This window comes from Callorhinus ursinus, unplaced genomic scaffold (assembly GCF_003265705.2).
Source record: "Callorhinus ursinus isolate GAN/ISIS: 27379988/994484 unplaced genomic scaffold, GSC_fseal_2.0 scaffold70, whole genome shotgun sequence".
NCBI lineage: Eukaryota > Metazoa > Chordata > Mammalia > Carnivora > Otariidae > Callorhinus > Callorhinus ursinus.
This window is the reverse complement of record NW_027397132.1, coordinates 1,068,078-1,093,382: the sequence shown is the minus strand read 5'-3', so window position 1 is coordinate 1,093,382 and position 25,305 is coordinate 1,068,078. Positions and strand designations below refer to the sequence as shown.

The following is a 25,305-nucleotide window of genomic DNA, read 5'->3' as shown; positions in this document are numbered from 1 at the left end:
ACCCAGACCTTTATTTACTTTGAAGTGTAAGTTTCAATAAGGCAGGGGTGGCTGGGTGGCTCAGTTGGTTAAGCTTCTGCCTTTAGCTCAGGTCATGATCCTGGGGTCCTGGGACTGAGCCCCGCATCAGGCTCCCTCTCCCTCTGCCCCTCCTCCCTGCTCATGCTCTCTCTCTCAAATAAATAAAATCTTAAAAAAAAAAAAAAAGTTTCAACAAGGCAATGATAAATGTGTGCTACCATAGATGTTTATTTACCCCTACCTCAGGATAACGTTTATCTAAAATAGTAAAAAAATTTAAAAAGGTATTTTATTTTTTAACGATGCTAATTTTATAGACTTTATTTATTTGGGGGTGGAATGCGAGCAGGGGGAGGGGCAGAGGGAAAGAGAATCTCAAGCTGACTTCCCGCTGCGCCCAGAGACTGAGGCTGGGCTCGATCCCAACACCCCGAAATCACAACCCAAGCCAAAGATCATGACCCAAAACCAAGAGTCAGAGGCTCAACTGACTGCACAACTGAGGCACCCCTAAAAAGGTATTTTATTTTATTTTTTAAAGATTTTATTTATTTATTTGACAGAGAGAGACACAGCGAGAGAGGGAACACAAGCAGGGGGAGCGGCAGAGGGAGAAGCAGGCTTCCCGCTGAGCAGGGAGCCCGATGTGGGGCTCGAACCCAGGACCCTGGGATCATGACCTGAGCCGAAGGCAGACGCTTAACGACTGAGCCACCCAGGCGCTCCCTAAAAAGGTATTTTAAAATAAAATAAATCTCTTACCTGTTGAATTCTTTATCCTTTCCGAATTCTGTCCAACTGTTGCTGGGTTATTAAACATATCAATCAAAGGACTAGTATACGCTCTGGCTGAAGGAGCTGGGGGCACCTTTGGCGAATATTTAGAAAGAGTGTCATAATCTTTCCCAACCTGTGAAAAATTCTTCATTAGTTTAATATTAGTGTAACACAGCAATGGAATTATACAGATTCCCAGGGCTGTTTTAACATGCTTTAAATTCCACTTTCTTCACAAAGTTCTCTTGGTTGATGGCAATGCCCCACTCTGAATTATTTCAAGAATATCACATTTTTTTCATTTTTGTCTTCATTTTTTTTAAAAGGCAGTTACTCCCCATTTCCCACTACACCCTGGCAACCACTAATTTACTTTCTGTCTCTATGGATTTTAGGCTCCCTCCTAGGTACTACAGGTTTTGTTTTGTTTTTTTTAGAGATTTTATTTGTTTGAAAGAGAGACTGAGAGAACAAGTAGGAGGAGGGGTTAAGGGAGAAGCAGACTCCCTGCAGAGCAGGACCCTGGACCCCGGGATCATGACCTGAGCCGACGGCAGATACTTAACTGACTGAGCCACCCAGGTGCCCTAGGATTCTACATTTAAAATAATTTTTCCAAGGATTTTTGAGTGCATTGCTCCATTGATTTCTAACAACTTGTTTTGCTAACAAGAAATCTGGTACCAGTGGAGTACTCTTTTCTTTGTAAGTAATCTATTTTCCCCCTCTCTGGAAGTTTTTAGAATTTTCTCTTTATCCCCTTCTGCAACTTGACCACAGTCTATCAAGGTTTTGTTTTTTTTCATTTGTCCAGGCTCACTGTCGTTGCCGTGTTAAAGATCAGGCAGAGTCTACTGCAGTAATCTCAGCAGGGACCACAGTTAGGGCAGTGGATGGGTGTGAAGCGGCTGGACCTGTTTATACTTTGAAGGTGGAAACGACAGGGCAGGCCCAGGGCTTGGCTGTGGCTGAGGGGTAGGCAGGTGGGGGGTGGAGAGAGGGAGAGAAGTCCGCATTTGTGCCCGAGCTACTGGAAGGATGGAGCTGCCATTTTCTGGATGGGGAAGACTAGAGAAGCACACTTAGAGTGAGAAATCAGTCATCTGGTTTTAGACAAGTTGAATTTGAGATCCCCGTTAGACATCTGGTGATGATTTTGAGAAGGCAATTGGGTATCTCCAACCTGTCTAACATTATGTTTACATCCTCTCTCCGTTTTTGTTCTGTGTTTTGTGAGAGCTCTTTGGATTAATTTTCTAAGCAGTTCCATTCTGTTAATGAGCCCACCTATTGGTGTGGGGGTTTGCTTATGTTTTTTTTTGTGGAGGGGGAAAGGGGAGGGAAAAATTTAAAAAGCTATTTTAGAAAAATTTCAAGCATGTATAAAGGAGAAAGAACAGCACAATAAATCTCCCTGTACCCAACACCCAGCTTCAACAATTATGAATTCATGGCCAATATTGTTTCATATATGCTACACCATCTTCCCCCGTGCCTGGAATATGCTGAAGCAAATCCCAGACATCTCAATTGTGAATAATAATCCATTTTTAATTCCCAAAATCTTTAGTTAATTTTCCCCTGGGGATGTAATATCTTTTCGTTTCTTTCTAAAGATTTCTCCTCTGCCCTCCTGCCTCTGTTGCCTCCAATATTGTTTATTCCAGTTTTTTTCTTTTAGTGTGTTTTTTCAGGATACTGGTTTTCCTCACTTGTTTGGTGAGCCCCGATTATCTGTCCATCTCTGTATTGTATGGCATTCCCTATTCTTTTGCCGGTTTATCATAGTCTGTATTTTGCCTGTTCTTGTTATCACAGACTACCTGTGGTGAGGTGGAGACAGGGAAGACGCAGCTAGGCGGGTGCCTGGCCTCTGAACACACAGTTTCGGCCAGTGGACAAAAGCCCTGACGCCTACTGTTTAGCACAAGTGGGACCACCTTAGAGGATGTGAATCGTCTAGAACCGACCATATATAGGAACGCCACATGCCATTCTCCACCCCTTCTTAGACCCACTGACTCTGAGCTCACTGCTCGGCCCTCTGCTACAGTCTTGCCCTGCATGTGCTTGGGGCTGAGATTTTCTTCTCTCTTGATTCTTCACACACACTGATCTTGCCTTTCTCTGAGACTCCTTCAGTGTTTCTGGCCCACCGACAGCACCTTCTCTTATCCCCCATGCAGTTATGATCTATTCTGTAGGTTGTCGACTGGTCTTTAGCATCTTTGCTTTCATTTCAGAGGTCAGGGTGGACCCATGTGTCTAAACTATCCCCTGGATCTGAATTTCCACATTTGTATCGCTTCTCGGCCTTTTGGCTAAGATCAAGGGCGTATTTCCACATTTGTGAAAAGCAATAAAGCCGAGGTACAAGGAGTGGCAAACTACAATGCTTGATTTCATTACCTTGAAATACTTTGGTGGCTGTTTTTTTCTGAAGTACCTTATGTTGTGATGAATGGCACCAGAGTTTTGCTGATTATTCTCTAAGACACCTACGCCTCCTTCACTTGGAATAAACTCACAAAGTTGGAATCATTACAATTAAAAACAGTAGCAGTAACATTTCCAAAACAAAGATAACAGAGTTGAACACAGCACTACACAGTGCTGAGCACTGCATGGCTAATGTCAAATCTGAAGGTAACGGGATCAGAGTGAGACAAGGAAGGACCTGTGATTGCCATCACCAAAGGCCTTGGTCCTTCGTGCAAATTTGGCCCAAGATCTATCAGTAAAAACCCAAATGAAATCTTGGAGAGAGAACCCATCCCTACCATGCTGCTTCTCTCAATCATCGGTGAGGGCTGGGGTGTCCCGGACACGGGGGTAGAGCTTGGGGTCCTTATTTCCTCAATCATATTCATGATCTTCTCGGGCACTTTGGTAGCGTCACCACACGTTTCCTGCCACCGGGGCAGCTTGGAATTGAGTAATTCTGCAGACTGTGAATCCGAGAGAAACACAACAAAACACAAACGTGTACTGTTCAAAGAGCTGAGAAAAGTCACGTCAAATATCAGGGATAATGTTTTACTGGCTTACCACCAGAAGTGTGAGAGCTTTGGGTCAAATTCAGTGAGCACTTAAGCATCTATGAACTTCCTCCCTGTGTTACTTGCTGCGAGAGGTGTCGGCCCCTGTTCTACAGCAGCTTGCCCTCTGCCTCAGTGTGAATGCAGAGTTGAAGACTGACGCAGAACAAACTCAAACACGAAAAGGGAAGGGCTGAACAATCTTATTAAGCCCCACTGTTTCCCCAGTGGCCCCAGAAATGCCAATCAGTGCTTTCTTCCTCCCACTCCTAAGAGAAGGCAAAAAACCCTCACCCCAAACCACCTATGGCCTCGGACTGTAGCCCTGACACACCGATTGCTTGGGCCTGCTTTGTCCAAGGAGCCACTGAAAGGACTGGGATGCTGGAACCAGAAAAACGGAAGGCAAAGAAGCAGTTTTCAGAGAGATGAAGAGATTCCCAGTAGAGAAGAGAAGTAGACTTCGTTTATGCTAAAAAGTGTAACCGGGATCCAAGGTTAAGCATGAGTCTGCCACCAACTAGAGCTCTCTGCAAATTGGCAAGGTTGCCTTGTGACACAGTGAGTACCCCATCACTGGCAGGGCTAGGCCAAAGGAAGAGCCTCAAGGTCACCTGACCTATGACCCTGCCCCAGCAGGACACCCTCACCGGAAACAGACACTGCTGAACTGAGTACAAAGTGATCATCTAATACTGCAATTCTTTCCTTTCCTGTAACAATGTTAGATCTTGGGGCTTTAGATCTGGTAGATGAATGGTCCTTAAGGTTGCAAAAACTTTATGGAATATGTAACATATGACCAAAGCATACATACAAGGCCAAGTTTTTTTTCCCCTGAAAAAGAGGAAGTTGCCTTATTTTCAAGCTCTTAGAAACTTCTACCATGGAGCGCTATCTAAATTATTATAAATAACAATGAATATTTGACTTCACTCCATGCTAGTTTTGGATGCTTACACAGGCCCAGTAAAATTTATAATTAAAAAAAAAAAAAAAGGAAGGGAAAGTAACGTATTATCTTGTAATGATTCCTGGGGGTAAAACTTCACAACTACGTGTGCTGGAAGGAGGGCAGTAAAGCCAGTTCCACGGGTGATGAGATCATGAGGAAACACCTTGAAGAGGAATGAAAAAGGAACCACAGCAAGTGTCCTGATGCTGTGAATGGGTCTGCGGCTGGGAGAGAACTTCCAGGGACACCTCTGTGCATGGACTCCCAAGGTGAACACTCAAACTACCCAGGTGGGGTGAGCTTGGCTCGCTGGGACTCATCCCATGGCTCTGAACACACTGATGCTGAGGACGCATCAGAAAGAGTCTGAGAAAAGCTGACTCATAGGTGAAAAAAGAAAAAAGTACTAATTCTTGATTATTAAGCATTATTTTATGAAAGATTTTAAATATGGATATACTACTAAATTAATCATGTATTATAAGCAATATTTAACCATTTCATCCACATTTCTGAAAGTTTACATATTCAAGTGGGCCAAAAGGTGTTTCTTTGGCATCTCTTCTCATTGGTAAACTAGGCCCATCGCTTTACATTGAGGCACATATGGAAGGTGAAGCATTTCAAGGGCATTTGAATATGAAATTAAATTATTAATAATGCAACAAAACTTGCCATCACAAACCCACCTGTAAATGATAATAATGTAAGTGATTTGCAAAGCTACAGTGTTTGTCGACCAGAAAGCAGAAGCGCCTTTTCTCTTCAAGTAGAGCTTCTTTGCAACCATCTGCAATAAATTTCTGGATTTCGCTCTGGCGAGACGTAACGGTTTCTACATACTAGGAAAATAAATAATAATTATACAAGTATGTCATGAGGAATCAAGTAGCTGCACAGCCAGACATTTATCTTGTGCCGTCTTTACACTTGGTTTATTTTGAAAGAGAAGTTAACGCTAAATAGATAAACATGAGATAAAATAACAAAGCTGTAACCTGACCTGAGCAGGTATCATCATTCTGATTAAGATCCCTGACTCATGTGTAGAAGGACGTTGCCAAAGGCCTTACATTCTGCATTGGGCAATCTGCACAAAATATTACTTTATACTTCAGGGATAGGATTGTGTTCTAGTGGAAAATCAAGGACTTTGAAACCAGAAAGTTCAAATTTAAACCCCAGTTCTAAGTATCAACCATGTGACTTGGCCTAAGCCCCATGTTCTTCATCTGTAACATGGGGAGAGTAATGCTAATCATGGAATATCTCTTACCACCTCCCCACCCCCAAATCAGGAGAAAATGCCAATGTTTTTAGGAGGCTATTAATTATTCTTAACTCTGGAAAACTCTGTAGCCTTCAGCTCATACCAAGTCAAAACGCTCATTTTTAACTTCAACAGCGGCATAGCAGTAAGTGGTTAAAGTGGCTGACTGAGGTAAGTAATGTTCCCTGTAAATTGTATAAACTGTCAACAACAAAATAAAATAGTGCTGAAAAGTTCACCTCAATTTCTTTGTGTTCGTATTTGAGTGCATTTCGTCCTCCTTGACTTTTCCTTCTGATTTTCTTTAACTCAGCTTGAGATTTCTCCAGAGAATCTAATTTACTTTTGTGTTCCGTTTGGTATCTTTTCAGAGTTGCCTGTAAGTTAAATATTGTGCTTATTTGAGTGCAGCACCGTGCAAACTGTTGGGCAGTTACTTTTGCTAACACTTCCGTTGGGCATGGCCCTGCACACCCTCACCTCATACTGCTCCCTCCCTCCAACATGCAGCTTTGTCTGTCTTAAAGTCCCCTGGTCGGACAAGGGGCTACTGACCCCAAGGGCAACTCTTAGAAGACAAGAATGTCTTTTCTTTCTTTTATTCCTTATTTTCTCAAATTTTTTAGGACACTGAGTGCTAAGTACTTTGGTGAATAAAAAAACAATATTAAGTCAAATGTTCCTGTTTTATGACTTACAACTTTAAAAAACAGAATGAACAAGCACAATCACTTCTGATTATTTTGGGTGCTGTGTAACCAAGTGTTTTTGGAGCCTCACAGACCTAAGTTAGAATTCTGGTGAAATCCTTCACTTCCTGTGGGATCTCAGCAACCACTTAGTTTCTCTCAAATTCATGTTTTCCCTTTAATATGTACAGTGAGGATAGGAGAGTAGCTACATTATGGGGTTTCTGTAGGGACAAAAATCTGATAATGTATGGAAAATGCTTGGCATTACATCCACCTCAGCTGTTGTAGGTGGTCCTGCCGCCTTCCTCCAGAGCACACAGAGCACACGCACTCAGGGGCCGTGGGACGATTTCAGGGTAATGACAGTGCTTACTGCCACATGGGGTCTTGGTGAGAAAGAGGCTTTAGGTGGCAAAGAAAGCAGCTATTCCACAGCAGGTAAGGGAGATGGAAAGAGCCGTGTGACAGGGCTGGAGGGTCCGGCAGAAGGAGAAAACAGCTGGAGTCATCAATACCAGGTGACAGGCAAGGGACACAACGCAGGAGCAGTCTCTGACGAATGGACCTGGGAGTCCCAGGGAGCTCCAGATGGTGGTTCTCCCACCCACGTCTCACACCCTGACGTGGTTTGTGAAAGCAACAGCTACAGCAGCACGAATACAGATGCAGAGGTTGTCCCCACATACGTGTTCTTTGGAAACAGTGCTGTCTGAAGCAGGAGGACTCCTTGCAATATTTTCCTCTCTGCTTTTTAATAAAGATCCCAGGTGTTAATGCAAACGGGGCACCCAGCTCCAAGGGACCTTGTCAGTTTCCTGCCTCTGTGTATATATACTCAACACTAAGCTCTGTCCATGTTTTCTGCTGCTGGATAAACAGTGAGAGAAAGTTCTCCTCCGCTCAGAGATCAGGCAAGGGCAGCCTCCCGGAACGCCAGGTCCCCGTGCCCCACACCCACTTCCAACCATGGAGGTGGAGAAAACCGTGTACTCACATTCATGTATTTTACATCAAGTTCTGTCTTCTTCTCCAGCTCATGTATAATCTCTTTATGGAATTTTTTGAACTGTTAACAAAAGGAATTAAAAGTTCACACCAGATTTGAGACATTAAGCAAAATACAGTTTGGAAATAAAATATATTTTATTTTATAAGTATAAACATAGTTTACATACGTTTTCATCAAGACTCTCATTGAGTTTCTTGTGGGTACTTGAAATCTCTATGAGAACATGGCCTGTGAATAAAATCAGATGTTAGGGGGAAAAGTCACTGTGTGGATTTTGTGAAGATATTAAAGAAAGTAAAATAGTGGAATGAAGCACAATCTACCGCTGCGAACCGCGGCTGGAAGCATCAGGCCCTGTGGCACGTCAGAAGCAGTGACTGCGTGCCCGTGGCAGGGTGGGCGCCAAAGGGACATAGTCCCTAGCAAACTTACTGTACAACACTGTTCATCCAGAGAATGCCAATTTTGTCTTCAAATTCACATCATGCTTTCTATATTTTCTCATTCACTAAGCTGAATCTTATTTATCTGATTTAATTTTTAAATTCTCTTATGCAAGATTATCATGGTCATTATAGTAACTAACTATAGGAACAAATGACTTATTTTTATCTAATCCCCAGAGTAATCTGATTATCTGTCAGGCATAAAAGATAAAGGTTGTTTTTTCTCATATTAGTTCTTGTATCATTTTGGAAAATATTAACACCATGGGAAAATGCAGCAGGGACAGTGCTCTGCCTCGTATCTCCCGGGACTACATCAATTCTCTGAAACAAGTACAGTCACATGGAAAATGTTCGAGAATTGAGCTTTACTCCAAAAGCAGCAAGACAAACCACTTGATTTGCAAAGTACATCTCTTGCAGTTTGAGGCAGTGTGATGCATCTCTGCTACTAAACTCTGATAAAGGTGAACAAGAGCCTCTCCCTGTTCACTTATCTATAGGAACCAAATGGGTCTGATACCTAAGAACTAGAAAAAATAGATTCATTTGGAACAACCACCAGACCATACAAACAAGAACAAAATGTGCTGGGTAGATCCTCCCACAGTTTGGTAGGAATTCCTTGGGTAAACTGAAGGCTGCAGATGAAGGAGAATTAAAATTAAGACTGTGGTAGATGTGGGGAAAGAGAAAGAATACCAACTAGACTGTGACTTCAGCTATCACCTTTACAGAAATGATACTATGGTGCCCTGTTCTAGAAAGAGTTAAGACATGTGACTCTCAAATAGCCAGTCTAGTCCCCCTACCCCCCCATCTTCAGACTCAGAAATCCAGCCCCTTCCTGAACATGTCCACCTGGATGTCTCATTAGGTACCTCACATTCAACATGTCTAAAAGTGAATTCACCCCATAGTCTCCAATCCCAGCTCTTGGCTGCCAGCTCACAGCCAGTCACATGGGGTTTACACTTCACCCATATGTCACACTCAACGACAAAGACTCATTCCCTTGTGCATGTGTGTCATTACTTGGGCCAGCCTCTAGGGTGAAATCACGCCCCTTACTCATCCTGCTTTCTTGGGCAACAAATGTGCCAGCCCTTCCCTGCCTGGGAGAGAACGTATGTGAGAATGACTTGTGAAGTCTCTGTGCGCCCAATCATCTGTCCCATGAGGGGTGGGGGAAGAGTCTCCCTAGTCTGCCCCCCACCAACACATTCAAACCCACCAGTTGGACCTCTCGGGTCTTGCCCCTCAAGCTCTTATCATTTCTCTTGACTCCCAGCTTGTTCTCCTCCAGACCCTCTTCCTCAGGGGTGCCAGGGATCCCTCAAAATCAAATGTAACATGTCATTCCCCCAGCCCCCACGGTGTCCCAGATAAACCAACTCCTCAGCATGAAGCCCACTGTGAACAGTGCTGCTTAAAATAACCATGGCAGGTGGTGGGGACAAAGAGTCTCCTTATAAGGTTACAGGTACATAACTTAAAGTCCCTAAGCAGCCTGTGAGTCTAGGAACCTCTAACAGAACAGCCTGCTGGACAAACCTGAGAGTGAGGGCAGACACATCCCCAGCACTCATCCCCACCACACCAAGTTATCAAGATACCCACTTTCCATCCTTAATGACACTGACTTCATTTCTCCCATAATTAAGTTCTCCTAAAGCTCAACATGAAACAAATGAGAGTTCTTCACAAAGGAAACCTTCCTATGACCAAGAATATAATTACATTAATATGTCACTTTATCATTTAGCGATTTCAGATCCTGAAATAGTCTGAGTTACTTTCATATCCATTTTAAACCCATAAATAACTCCTGGCTGGAGATGAAAAACAACAGCAACAACAAAAAACCCCACTTCAATTACTTGAAAATTAAGCACTCTATTCTTGGCAAGTCAGATCTACTTTTTTTCAAAAAGTCTAAAAATAATTGTGCAAAGAGTGATTCAGGCTACATTCAATGCACTCATTACACCCCCCCACCCCGGCAACCGGTCATGCGCTTTATCACTACAACCTTGTCTAATGTGGATCTCTGGCACTTTCGTGAAAACCAGCACTGCTGACCCTGGTGCACAGGCCCTGAGGCGCCTCCCGCTCCGCGGTTTTCTCCCTTCAGGCAGCTCGGTGGAGACTCCCTGAAACAGCCCATTCACTCTGTGGGCAGGAACGGAACACCTGACCTTACCCTTGTTATTCCTGTCCCTCGCAGCTTGTGGAATTTAAATGCTGACTTTATAGCAGCAGCAGTCCTTGGTCAAAAGAAGGTTTAGAAAACATCTTTACTGTGATTATGGGAGTTGCCAAAAGTGTATCTTGAAACAGAAAATGAAAACAGCCTTTATGTTCGATCTACAGAAGTTTATTCTTAAATATAGCAAGTGCTACTTTATGTCTGAAATGTGGCATCACACACGTTTATTTACTCCTAGCCCTGTAACCTAATTTTTCATAAATTACATTGGAGAAGAAAAAAATTTTTTTCAAGGAGAGGGTGGAGCACAGCCCAGATTGTAATGGAGCAGAACTAAATACACATCCAAACAGGAACCAAGTGCTGGTCTCAGAAATCATAGCACCGTATGTACTGGATCAACCATTTCCTTTTTCCTTTTTAGGTTCTGAGTAAACATTCTGGGAAGAAACACGTAGTAAGTACAGTAATATGACTCAGTCTGAGTAAATTACATTCTTAAATGGCAGTATTAAAGGAATTTAAATATATACGTATTTCAAAATCATGAACTTGACATTGCTAAAAGTCAATGTCTACCTTCAGTTTTTCCCTAAAATTCATGCAAATAGCTGATATCACTCCAATTTTAGGAGCTATGAACAAACATGTCCAAAAATTTGGACAATACTATATAAAGATATGAATTTTGTCAATAAGCAGAATGGACTTTAAAAAGTTAAATAAAATTAGAGAGTATTACTGGTAAGAACACAGAGAAAGTTTTCATTTGAAATATAGATTAGTCACTGGACTATTAATACATTTTCAACTAGATAATTCTTCATCAATTCACAGTATAAGTTTAGAGAAACCAAATGGAGATTATTAATGGACATAAGTAGCAAGAACAGGTGCTAAACATGTAGGCATACATATTTTCATTTATATTTGATCATGGATAATCAGAATACTGTATTTCCAGAAAGCAGAGAGCAATGACTGAGTCACACACTACTTCCTCCATGTTACTTCAAGTGGAATCAGACAATAAACTGACAGGGTGGAAGCCAACCTACTGTGGACCTAAAGTTACACTCTATGAATTAAAATAAACCTGACCAAAAATGTCACTAGAAAAAGGATATACCTTTTCTGACAATTTTTAAAATATCAAATATGATGAGGAGAAAATATAATGGAAGCACAAGCAAACTACACGCAGATGGGATATGTTAAATACACAAGTGTGTATCCTATGGATTAGAGTCACCAGCACTGAATTAGTACAGAGGCAGATTAGTAACCATGAACCTGTGACTAAACTTGAAAGGCTTTGCCAGCCTCTAAGAATAGCCCTCAGTAGGTGTCCACCCACAGTCCCTGGATGCAGTCGGAGGTGCTCTCCTCTGGTGTCAGTACTATACCAATAAACAACATGCATGGAGGGATAATGTCAAAAAAGTGATAGGGTAAGCATTTCATCCAATATTCCTCCAGATGCCTAGCTTCTGACTTAGCCAACGATAGTACCAGAGTTCTAATTAATGTCTTGCATGGAGACTGTAATTATTCTACCACTGATTGTGATTTATACCATCTTATGAAAAGAGGTGGGACAAACAAAAGTTATACATTAGAATTATATAGCGTTCCAAAGTTCCTTCATAGTCTGAGATGAAAGTAAAGTGCCAAGTAACATCTGACTTTGGTAAGAAAAAATGCCACTAGGGTAGCCACTAAAAGAATAAAATGCATCTAACTACCAAGCGAAGAGAGAGGAAAAAACAACCAGTCAAAAAGAGGTCAATCGAAGAAGTGAACATAGACAGTAGAAAGCAAAAAGTAACTACAGTGAATGTAAATGACTATATAATCTAATTAAAAGACAAAGATTGTTAGGATTAAAAAAACACAATTATATTTTGTTTATAAGAGATATACCTTAAATACAGGGATAGAGAGTAAAAGGATGGAGTAAGATACGTAGCAAACACTAACCAAAAGAAAGCTGATATAGGTTTATTAAAACCAAACAAGACAAAGTAGTCAAAGAGGGTGAGAAACATTAGACATAAAAACAATCATTTCATAATGGGAAAAAGTTCAATTCATCTGGAAGATGGAAAAAATTTTTATTTGTATGCATAATTAACATGGTCAACATATTTAAAATAAAACGGAATTATAAAATAAGTAGATAAGTCAATAATAATTGTAGGAGACTTCAATACACTTCCCTTAGTAAATGATTAGAGCAAGCAGACAAAAGTATCACTACAGATACAGATGACCTGAATGATAAATACACTTGAGCTACCGAACATATATAGAATACTATAACTTCATTTTTAAAGCAAACAGTATATTAAAAAGGGATCAAAAGAAAGGCTCACTATTATTTCAAAGGACTGAAATCATACTGAGTATGTTCTTAACCACAGCAAAATTAAACTAGAAATCATTAACAGAAAGGTAATCAGAAAATGTCCATATACTGGGAATGAAGAAACAGACTTCTAAATAACCCATAGGTCAAAAAAGAAAACACAACAGAAGTTAAAGTTATTTTCAAATGAAATAATAAATACAGCATATAAGAACATGTAGGATGCAACTAAAGCTGTGGTTAGAGAAACTTATAGGCTTCAAATGCATATTAGAAAAGAATGAGTGAAAAAAAATCATTGCTCTAAACACTCATTTCAAGAATTTAATGGAATACTATCCAATAATAAAAAGAAATTAACTACTGACAGACATAACAACATGGATAAATTTCAAAAATATAGTAAAAGAAAAAAGCCAGACCAAAAAAGCTACATATTGTATGATTCCATTTATAAAACATTCCAGAAAAGTATCTGATAAACAAATCTGCCTACTCTGTGAGCTAGCAATTTTACTCCTAGATATATTCCCAAGAGAAATGAGTACATTTGTTTATCAATAGACAAGCACAAGAATGTTCATAGCAGCTTTATTCATATCTTCAGGCCAGAAACAACTCAAACATCTATCATCACTAGAATGGATAAATTGTAGAATAAACTCACACAATGGAGCAAGAAGACCCAAAATCTGTATACAAATTCCTCTCAAACCCCTGGCTAACATCTAAATTGCGCACGCACAGGGTGAGACTCTAAGAAAATCAGCAGCTGGAAGGATGTGGAGTTTAGCAGAGATTCTCATTAGACACACAGTACTGGGCATACAGAATTGGGAATTCAAGTCCCACCAAGTGAGAAAGGCTTGGGAAGTAACACAGGCTTTCCACTGACATCCAGTAGGGACAAGCCTTAGGAATAAGACTAAATCATAGGACTAAGGGCAAAACCAAAATAGAACCACATAACAAAAAAAAAACATAGAAAAGGATAAACAAGCAAAAAAAAAAAAAAAATAGAACCACCAGAAAAAATCTACAATTAAGCCTCTACAAGTCAGGGTTTTCCACTAGTAATTTAATTGCCTACTAGAATAAAACTTCACAATCGAAACAATTGAGTCTCTACAACATTTTATCACAATATTCAGCATAGGAAAAAGAAATCAGCAGACAGGGTGAATGGCAAACCTACAAACTCTGAACTCCTTTTAGTGGGTTTTCTTTTTTATATTCCAAAATATATTATTTTTTAATTCTAGTAATACTTGTTTAATATAAATTTGTAATATATTATAAATCAACTTTTTTTCCCTTTTGTAACTGGTTCAGTTGGTACCATGTCCTCAAGGTTCATCCATCCTATAGGATGTGTCAGAATTTCCTTTTTTTTTTTTTAAGATTTTATTTATTCATTTGAGACACAGAGATACAGAGAGAGAGAGCATGAGCAGGGAGAGAGGCAGAGGGAGAGGGAGAAGCAGGCTCCCCGCTGAGCCAGGAGCCCGATGTGGGGCTCCATCCCAGCATCCCAGGACCTAAGCCGAAGGCAGACGCTTAACCATCTGAGCCACCCAGGTGCCCCAGAATTTCCTTTCAAGACTGAATAATTTTCCCTTGTATGGATATTCCACATTTTATTTATCCATTCACCACTTGGAAAAAATGTTGATGGGCACCTGGGTTCTTTCTGCCTCTTGGCTATTATGAGTTATTGTGCTATAAACATGGGTGTGCAGATATCTCTTCAAGACTTTTATTTTCTTAAAATAATTTTTTTTTGGTTAAAGATTTTATTTATTTAACACAGAGAGAGTGAGCGAGCAAGCACAAGCAGGGGGGAGGGGCAGAGAGAGAGGGAGAAGCTCCCCCTGAGCCCCGATGTGGGACTCGATCCCAGGACCCTGGGATCACAACCTGAGTCGAAGGCACATGTGTAACCAACTGAGCCACCCAGGTGCCCAAGACTTTCTTTTTATTTTTTAAAGTATAATTAACATACAGTGTCATATTAGTTTAAATTGATAAGAATTTTTAATAGTTCCAGACTATTTTAGATGTATCATAGGTTGAGAAAATGTATAAATATGTTAAGGTTACTGGGAGCCAACGTTCACACACATTTCCAAAATATGTAAGTGCATATGCTTATTTTTCTATGTCCAAGTGTATATATGCATATATATGTCTGTTTTTGTGTATATGTATGTTTACAGTGTACACATATCGATGTATGTATTTCCTAGCTCTGCTTGCTGAAAAGGCAATGGCGGCCCTAACTTTTGTGCGATAGTTACTGAGCAAGAGGAGGAGGGACGTTTGCAATGGCCGCTGTGCGATCTTGAAGGGGCTTGCCCTCGCTAGTCATGTTTTATCCCATCTCTAAAATGAGGCAAAGTTAGTGAACAGTCTAATCCCAAACCATTAGGGTTCTATGAGGAATCTGAGACCCAGAGATGTGTGGTCCCCTTCCCAACCTCAGCTCCCAATCACTCATACTCAGATCTCAAACACAGGGTCCACACAGGGAAGAAACGTAAGCCAAACAAAATGCCTGAAACTTGAATTTGGCCCGCGGGCCTCCAGTTTGAAGCCTACCGTGCGTCTCATCCCATATACCTCATGCTATTTGTTACTGGCCTCCTTCTGTGTGAGCTCCCTTCACCCCTCTTTAGCTGCTACCACTCCTTTAAACTTCCCTTTCTTTGTTCAAGAACCTGCCATAGCTCCCCACATCTCCTAGCATGCGCTCCTGTTATTTGCAATTCTTCAAGACCAAACTGAAATGCGCACCATTCACTGAAGGCTCATCTTTCCGGTTCCTTCCCCATTATTCCTCTATACACTCTTGCTCCTTACACCCTGCTACTTAAAAAAAAAAAAAAAAAAAAAAAGGTGCTAGGAGGCCGATGCTTTCCCGAGGGGCTCTCTTCCAGGCTCGGTCCGGTGTCAGCATGGCCCGAGGAAATCAGCGAGAACTTGCCCGCCAGAAAAACATGAAGAAATCCCAGGAAATTAGCAAGGGAAAAAGAAAAGAGGATAGCTTGATCGCCTCTCAGAGAAAGCAGAGGGACTCTGAGATAATGCAACAAAAGCAGAAGGCAGCTAATGAGAAGTCTATGCAGACAAGAGAAAAATGATGACTATTTGGAAAAACCTAGGCATTATTGTCAACTAGGTGTATCAGAAGCTCTAAGGTCAAAATTTTGTGGAGCAAACAGTCATATGTTATATCCTTATAAAACTATTTTAAACTTTACCTTTCAGCCTGACTTAGTGTAATGTTTCAGAACCATTCTTCAAAGAATAAAACACTAACCATTCATGTGAAAAAAAAAATAGCAATAGCAATGAGCACACCTAATATTCAAATTTTAGCTTCTAATATCATTCCCTACTAAAAGGAAGTATCACTCCTCAGAAAAAAAATGGCTATTGATTCCATAACTGAGAAGAGACAAGATGAGCCTGGTACATACCATTATGCAAGAAAGTAAGGAAGTACACAAAAATAAATGAGTGAATGAATGAATGAGTGAATGAATGGATGAGAGTCAGCCTGAAGGAGCTCTTATTGGCCAAATACAGGATAGTTTGAGCACCAAAGTAACTAAGGACAGTAATAAGTTATAAATCATTGAAAAAATCTTGGAATCCATGGGTCCACAACAATAAATAGATAAAGAGGCAAGAAAGGAAGGCTTCTACTGTAAGTAAAATGCCAAGTGCCAACTGGTAAACATGGAGCGAGTATTAGAGCTAGAAAATTATCACTGTGCAAAAAGTAAACACTGGTCCAGGAAAAATTCATTAATAGATGCTAAATCTAAGGAATAAATGTTGATGAGGAATAAGATATTTGCATAGTCTGAAAGTGTTCCTCCCAGATAGCTTACTAGTAGCAGTAAAAAAAAAAAAAAAAAAAAAAAAAAAAAAAATTTTACAGAGAAATAAGAAAACCCCTTCACTGGACGATCAAAATTAGTGTCACAAATGAGAGGCAGATGAACACTTTATGCCCAGATTTGATACTCACAGGACACAAAATGACTTAGCATTCTAGCCAAGAATGTACCACCTGAATCTGATCACAAAGACCTGGAATTTTAGAGGTAAGATCTTGTGTTTCTGACCATTTCATCCCCTTTTAGGGTTTCTGATACAGGTTCATTTCCTACCAATTCTTCAGCCAGTATTAAGTTTCTTTCTTTCTTTCTTTATTTTTGAAGAAGAATAAGATGATTTCATCCTCCTCTGGTGGTCAATCCCGTGCTGGCTGATGAACAAGTGTGTTGAGTTCTCTGAGCCAAACAGAAGTTGTAGCTAACAAACCTAAATATTTTTTCCCTCCTGGAGAGGAGTGGAGTCCCTTTAGACACAGAACAAATGAACTTCTATAGATAGGCCTAGAATAGGTTGCCCAAAGGACATTGTTCTTTTGTAATAAAAGGCCAGGAGCTACTGCTATCTCTCAGCGACAGAACACAAGATGTTTAGGAAGAACTCGTGAAGACGAAAGGCTGGTCAAGGAGGCTGGAAAAGAGTGGGGTGCTGTGAAAGCAAAAAGACTGGAAGCATTTTCAGAAAGTGGGGTGCTTTGGACCGTAATCATCCACAGAGAACTCAAGGGGCACAAAGATCGGGCAAAGGTCAGAGCATCTGCAGGAAGATGCAATGGTGCCAGACAAGCCCCTGGTAAGTTCCTTAACCACCTCTCTCCAGGTAACCTCATGGAGCCTCGGTATTCTCAGTTGTACGGTGATAACGAGAATATCTACTTTACAGGGCTGGTGAGTATAGTGCTTTCCTGCGCTCTGAAGAGAAATACTGGCTGGTAAGGTGTGCACATCCAGACATGAGTAGCAAATCAGTTCAATAATGCATGACACCCAACAACAGAATGGGCCCACGCTTCTCAACATGGCTTTCTTTTTGGGAGTGCTTGTTTTCTGGAAATAAAGTCCACATATGAGGTGTCAACTTAGAACTAGTTACCACATTAGTGTCAACATTTTTTTGTTCCATATATACACACACACACACACACACACACCCCTATGTATTCTTTCATACACTTTAATATGCTTAAAATGTTTCAGAATTAAACATCTTAAACTTAAATTAACTCAAATTAAAACTTAAAAAAAAGACAAATGGACACCTCTCCTAAACTCAGCTCAGTGCTCCTCTCATGTTTCTTCCCCCATTCCCAGGGTCCCCAAGGGAGAAACTGTCCATCTCCTATTATCAAAAAAGAACACACACAGTGTACTCTACTCTCCTCCACTTCATAGCCTTTCCCTTTATTAAACAAAATATTTGGCACCTCAGTTTTAAGTACTGACAATTCTATACTTAAACTGTATCAGGAATGACCCATAGAGACAGACACATCTGACGGACCACTGCTGGTTAGAAATGGACCGCGAAGGGCACTTCTGGTTTCTGCTCCAACATGTAAAGAGCTTGGAAATCATCACTTTTTTACTCACATCAAGAAACAAGCTAAACAAACTGAAAAACAACAGTGCTTCTTAGGTTCATTAGAGAATTAAGTTCATAGGTAAAGATCTGCCCTGAAAACCAGAGATAGGCTAATATGGAGAATCATAGTTTACTGGCAGCAGAAACCAATGCAGGGGCCAGGACTGCTAGAAACTTAACTGTAACTGATGGTTGCTGGAGGCTCATCCTGGAGCAGCTTGAGTTAAAAACTCCAGGGTGCTCAGTCTTAGGAGGAGTCTCACAGTTTCATGAGTGTTACTGCTAGGAGCCCCCAGCAAGTTCTTATCATGAAGACTGGAGAAAATCCCCCTGGGGCTTCTGGCAGGGGGAGGGGGAATATAACCATTTTGAAACAGGCCCAGGGTTGTTCTGTTCTTGTTTTGTCCTGTATAAGGAAGGCTAGCCCTCAAGAGAAACTGTTTTACTAAAGCCTTATCTGACCTGAGGAAGGATAATTAGCTAAATCCAGCCTTCTTGTCTCAAATAAGGGGAGGGGGGGAAAAAAAAGGCTAAGAAACTCTTCTGAAGGTCATATCCCAGGTACTATGGCCCACTAAAAACCAAGAACACCCCACAGAACAAAAAATGGAGATTTAAATCTAAAATTATAGAATTATCCCCCTCCCCAATTACTTTACTATTTATATCACCCATCAACAGGGTTTACATCTGACTCCATTTGGAAGGATTTTTGAAGGAAACCTAAAGAAAAGAGGGGGTAAAGGGAAATAAAAACAAGAACATCAGAGGAAAACTGAAGTTTGAGGTTCTTCTGGAGAAAATCATATAGGCCAAAAACTTGGATCTACATAAAGAAATGAAAATGAACAAAAGAAGCCTCATTTCAAATGGAGTCTGAAGGCCCTGAAGGGGGTGCTCCTGTGCACCAGCACTTGTGCTACCTACAGACCTCGGCAGGAAAAAGGCAGTGTGTTTGCATTTCCCAACAGGAAGCCGCTTACTACCCCAGGAGGAGAAAAGATGTCCTCCTGCCCAGCAACAGCTCAGCCATGAGAAGTCCCCATAACCCTGAACTCTCGCCCTCCTCCAATGGGCTTTCATTCCAAACAGCCCCTAACCTCCCCCTTTCATCTATAAAAGCAAGCCCCTCTCCTTTGTTTTCTGGACTTGCCTATGGTTTGTCATAGTCTGCACACCCCAAATTGCAATTCCCAAATAAACTCATTTTGCTGGTCCACTAGCTGGTTATTTTACTTTTAAGGTTGACAGAAATGAAGAGCATTAAAGAAGGAATAAATGAAGGTAATTAAACCTTGTACTTTTAATTCTTATTTAATATAATAGGTAACTCTTTATTCAAAGTAATAAGAACAACAACATATGGAGCGGTTCCAGCTTGTGGATAAGTCCAATGAATGACAACAGTGCTACAGAGGACAGGAGGGAGGAATGGTAATGCTCTGCCACAAGGAACCTGTGTGCCACTCACCCCCCAACCTCCATGAAGTGGTACGGTGGAATATGAAAGTGGACCTAGACTGGCTGTCAATATATACTACCAAACCTTAGGGCAACAACTAGAAAAAAAAATTTTTTTAAGAGTAATCAGTATGCTAAGAAAGGAAAGACAATGGAACATAAAATGCTCAATTAAAACCAGAAAGGGCAGAAAATGGGGAAGATTTTTTTAAAAAGAAAATAAACAAGTGCAAAGAATATAAAACAATTACAAGTATGGCGGTAGTAATCCAATTATGTCTCTAATCATTTTAAATATAAATGGTTTAAATGTACCAATTAAAAGACTGACAAAGGAGACAACAAAACAAGACCCAAGTGTATTGTTTACAAAAAAGTCACTTTTAAAATATAAAGACACACATATATAACAGTAAAGAGGGAATGAAATGCATATATATGGAGAAGATATGCCAAGCTAACACTAACCCCAAAAGAAAGCTAAAGTAGCTACACTAATTTCATTAAGAGCAGACTTCAGGACAAAAATTATCCAGGATAAAGAGGGGTGTAACACTGGGATAAAGTAATCAACTCCCCCAGAAGCCATACCAATACCTCAGTGGATGTGCCCCTCAGAGAGACCTGAAATGCCTGAGGGAACAGATGAACCCACTATACTAGCTGGAGACTTCAGTATTCTCTCTCAGTAACGGACAGATCCAGTCAGAATGACAGCTGGAAAACGAAACTGCACAGCACCATCCATCAACTGGATCTAAAGGACAAAACAGGTCACCTAACAGCAGAATGCACATTTTTTTTTTTTAATGTTCAATGAGCCAACATATAGTACATTCTTAGCTTTTGATGCAGTGTTCAACGATTCATCAGTTGTGTATCACACCCAGTGCTCATCACACGCACATTCTTTTTAAGCTCACACAAAACATTCGCTAGGACATACCATATTCTGGGTCATCAAACATACCGCAAATTTGAAAGAATGGAAATCACACAAAGAATGTCCCCATACCACGATGGGGTTAAACTAGAAATCAGTAACAGGAAGCTAGCTGGAAAAAATCCCAACATATTTGGAGATGAAACAACATACTTTTGAATAACACAGGGATCAAGGAAGAAATCAAGAGAAATGTAAAAATATTTGAATGAAAATACACCAAAATTTGTGCAATGCAGCAAAAGCAGTACTTAAGAGGGAAATTTATAGCATTCAACGCATGTATTAGAAAATAAAGATGTTAAGTCAATAATCTGAGTTCCAGTTTAGGAAACCAGAGAAAGGGGCACCTGGGTGGCTTAGTCGTTAAGCGTCTGCCTTCGGCTCAGGTCATGATCCCAGGGTCCTGGGATCGAGCCCCGCATCGGGCTCCCTGCTCAGCGGGAAGCCTGCTTCTCCCTCTCCCACTCCCCCTGCTTGTGTTCCCTCTCTCGCTGTCTCTCTCTCTGTCAAATAAATAAATAAAATCTTTAAAAAAAAAAAGGGAGAAAGAACAATTTAAACTAAAGCAAGCAGAGGAAAAGAACTAAAAAAATTAGAGTATAAACAAATGAAAACAGGAAAACAATAAAGAAAAGTAAATGAAATCAAAAGCTAGCTCTTTAAAATACTCCTGGTAAACCTCTAGCTGGACTAACCTAAAGAAAAAGAGAGAAGACACGAATTATAGGAATAACTTGTTTTATTGTGCTCTGCCTTATCACACTTTCCAGATATTGCATTTTCTATAAATTGGAAGGTCTGTGACAACCCCATGTGAAGTAAGTCTATTGGTGCCATTTTCCAACAGCATTTGCTCACTTTGTGACTCACATTTTGGTAATTCTCACAATTATTCAAACTTTCTCATTATTATTATATTTGTTATGGTGATCTGTGATCAATGATCTTTGATGTTACTATTATAATTGTTCTGGGGCGCCACGAACCTCACCCATATAAGATGGCAAACTTAATAAATGTGCTCTCACTGGTCCACGAACCAACAGCTCGCCTGCCTCACTTCCTCTCCTCAGGCCTCCCTATACCATGAGATACAACAATATTGAAATTAGACTAATTAATAACCCTATAATGGCCTTTAAGTGTTCCAGTGAAAAGAAGATTCATCTCTCACTTTAAATCAAAAAGTAGATGTGATTAAGTTTAGTGAGAAAGGCATGTCAAAAGCCAAGATAGGCTGAAAGTGAGGCCCTCTTGCACCAAAGCAGCTGAGTGGTGAATGCAAAGGAGAAGTTCTTGAAGGCAATTAAAAGTGCCACTCCAGTGAATACATAAATGATAAGAAAGCAAAACAATCTGATTGCTGATACAGAGACAGTTTTAGTGGTCTGGATGGAAGATCAAACCAGCCACAACATTCCCTTAAGCAAAAGCCTAATCCAGAGCAAGGCCCTAATTCTCCCCAATCCCATGAAGGCGAAGAGGTGAGGAAGCTGCAGAAAAAAAGTTTGAAGTTACCATGGGCTGGTTCATGAAGTTTAAGGAAAGAAGCTGTTTCCATAACATAAAAGTACACAGTGGTGTAGAAATACAAGTGCTGATGTAGAAGTTGAGCAGTTACCCAGAAGATCTAGCAGACCATTCATGAAGGTGCCTATGTTAAACAAACAGATCTTCAGTGTAGAGGAAATATTAGAAGATCCCATTTAGGACTCTGAGGACCTTCGTAGCCTTTCCCTGGCTTCAAAACTTCAAAGGACAGGCTGACTCTCTTGTCAGGGGCTAATGCAGCTGGTAACTATGTTGAAGCCAAGGCTCATTTACCATTCCCAAAATCCTAGGGCCCTTAAGAATTATGCTAAATCTACTCTGCTTGTGCAAAGGAAAGAGTCAACAAAACCAAAAGACAACCAACAGAATGGGAGAAGATATTTACAGATGACATATCAGATAAAGGGGGTAGTATCCAAAACCTATAAAGAACTTCTCAAACCCAATACCCAAAGAACAAATAATCCAATCAAGAAATGGGCAGAAGACATGAACAGACATTTCTGCGAAGACATCCAAATGGCCAACAGACACATGAAAAAGTGCTCACCATCACTCGGCATCAGGGAAATACAAATCAAAACCTCAATGAGATACCAACTCACACCAGTCAGAATGGCTAAAATTAACAAGTCAGGAAATGACGGATGTTGGCGAGGATGCGGAGAAAGGGGAACCCTCCTACGGAATGCAAGCTGGTGCAGCCACTCTGGAAAACAGTATGGAGGTTCCTCAAAAAGTTGAAAATAGGGCTACCCTATGACCCAGCAATTGCACTACTGGGTATTTACCCCAAAGATACAAACGTAGTGATCCGTAGGGGCACACGCATCCCAATGTTTATAGCAGCAATGTCCACAATAGCCAAACTATGGAAAGAGCCTAGATGTCCATCAACCGATGAATGGGTAAAGAAGATGTGGTGCGCACACACACACACACACACACACACACACACACACACACACACACACTGGAATATTATGCAGCCATCAAAAATGAAATCTTGCCATTTGTAATGATGTGGATGGAACTAGAGGGTATTATGCTAAGCGAAATAAGTCAATCACAGAAAGATAAATATCATATGATCTCACTGATACGAGGAATTTGAGAAATAAGACAGGATCATTGGGGAAGGGAGGGAAAAATGAAACAAGATGAAACCAGAGAGGGAGACAAACCATAAGAGACTCTTCATCTCAGGAAACAAACTGAGGGTTGCTGGAGTGGAGGGGGGTGGGAGGGATGGGGTGGCTAGGTGATGGACACTGGGGAGGGTAAGTACTATGGTTAGTGCTGTGAACTGTGTAAGACTGATGAATCACAGACCTGTACCCCTGAAACAAATAATACATTATATGTTAATTTAAAAAATTAAAAAAAAAATCTACTCTGCTTGTGTTCTATAAATGCAACAACAAAGCCTGGATGACAACACACTTATTTACACTATGGTTTACTGAGTATTTTGAGCCCACTGTTGAGATCTACTGTTCAGAAAAAAAGGTTCCTTTCAAAATATTACTGTTCACTGACAATGCATCTGGTTTCCCAGGAGCTCTGACAGAGAGGTACCATGAAATTAATGCTGTTTTCCTGCCTGCTAGTCCAACAACCATTCTGCAGCCCATGGATCAAGGAGTCATTTCAACTTGCACGTCTTATCATTTAAGAAATATATTTCATAAGGTTATCACTGCCATAAACAGTGATTCCTTTAATGGATCTGGGCAAAGTAAACCGAAAGCCTTCTGGAAAGGATTCACCCTCTTAGATACCATTAAGAACATTTGTGATTCATGGGAAAAGGTCAAAATATCATTAACAGGAGTTTGGAAGAAGTTGATTCCAACCTTCATGAATGACTTTGAGGGTTTAAGACTTTGGTGGAAGAAGTCACTGAAGATGTAGTGGAAACAGCAAGAGAAGTAGAATCAAGAGTGGAGCGTGAAGGTGGGACTGAATTGCTGCAATCTCGTGATAAAATCTGAACGGATGAGGATCTGCTTCTTGTGAATGAGCAGAGTGGTTCTTGAGATGGAATTTACTCCTGGTGAAGATGCTGTGAAGACTGTTGAAGTGACAACAAAGGATTTAGAATATTACATAAACTAAGTTGATAAAGGAGCAGCAGGGATTGACTTCAATTTTGAAAGAAGTTCTACTGTGGGCAAAATGCATCCCATGCCACAGAGAGAGATCATTTGTGAAAGTTAATTGATGTGGCAAGTTTCATTGCTGTCTTGTTTTAAGAATTTGTCACAGCCACCCCAACCTTCGGCAGCCACCACCCTGATCACAGTCAGTAGCCATCAACATTGAGGGAAAACCGTCCTCCAGCCAAAAAGATTACAACTCACTGAAAGCTCACATAATGGTTAGCATTTTTTTAAGCAATACTTTTAAATTAAGGTATGTACATTTTTTTTAGACATCATGCTATTGTACACTTAACAGACCACAGTATAGGGTAAACATAACTTTTATATGCACTGGCAAACCAAAAAATTTGACTGGCTTTATTGTGGCGGTCTCGAACCAAACCCGTACTAATATCAGAAATGAAAGACGGGCTATCACTTCTGATCTCCTGGACATTAAAAGAATATAAAGAACTCTATGCCACAAATTTGATAACCTGGATAAAACAGACCAATTCCTTGAAAGACACAATCTGTTAAAACTCACACAAGAAATAGATAATCTGAATAGGCCTATATCTAATAAAGGAATTGAATCAACAATTAATAATCATCCAAACATAAAAGCAACAGGCCTAGATGGTTTCAGTGGTGCATTCTACCAAATATTTAAATATTTGGAGGAAAGATACCGTATGTTCTCTACAATCTCGTCCAGGAAACAGAAGCAAAGGGAACACTTTCTAACTTACTCTATGAGGCCATTAACCTAATACCAAAACCAGGTAAGGATATAGCAAGAAAGGGGTGCCTGGGTAGCTCAGTTGGTTAAGCATCTGACTTTGGTTCAGGTCACAATCTCAGGGTCCTGGGGTTGAGCCCCATGCCGGGCTTTGCGCACAGTAGGGAGTCTGCTTGTCCCTCTCCCTCCCCG

General features: G+C 40.6%; 1 protein-coding gene across 1 annotated transcript in view; it reads right to left on the bottom strand.

Moving 5' to 3' along the window:
- Positions 1 to 25,305, bottom strand: part of BAIAP2L1 (BAR/IMD domain containing adaptor protein 2 like 1) — a 94,690-nt gene that overhangs the window by 17,903 nt on the left and 51,482 nt on the right. The window contains exons 4-9 of the mRNA XM_025863591.2: positions 7,929 to 7,990; positions 7,748 to 7,819; positions 6,301 to 6,438; positions 5,481 to 5,633; positions 3,579 to 3,746; positions 784 to 931 (exon numbers count right to left, since the gene is read on the bottom strand). Of these exons, the coding sequence (XP_025719376.1) occupies positions 784 to 931; positions 3,579 to 3,746; positions 5,481 to 5,633; positions 6,301 to 6,438; positions 7,748 to 7,819; positions 7,929 to 7,990 (741 nt within the window). The remainder of the gene's footprint in view (positions 1 to 783; positions 932 to 3,578; positions 3,747 to 5,480; positions 5,634 to 6,300; positions 6,439 to 7,747; positions 7,820 to 7,928; positions 7,991 to 25,305) is intronic.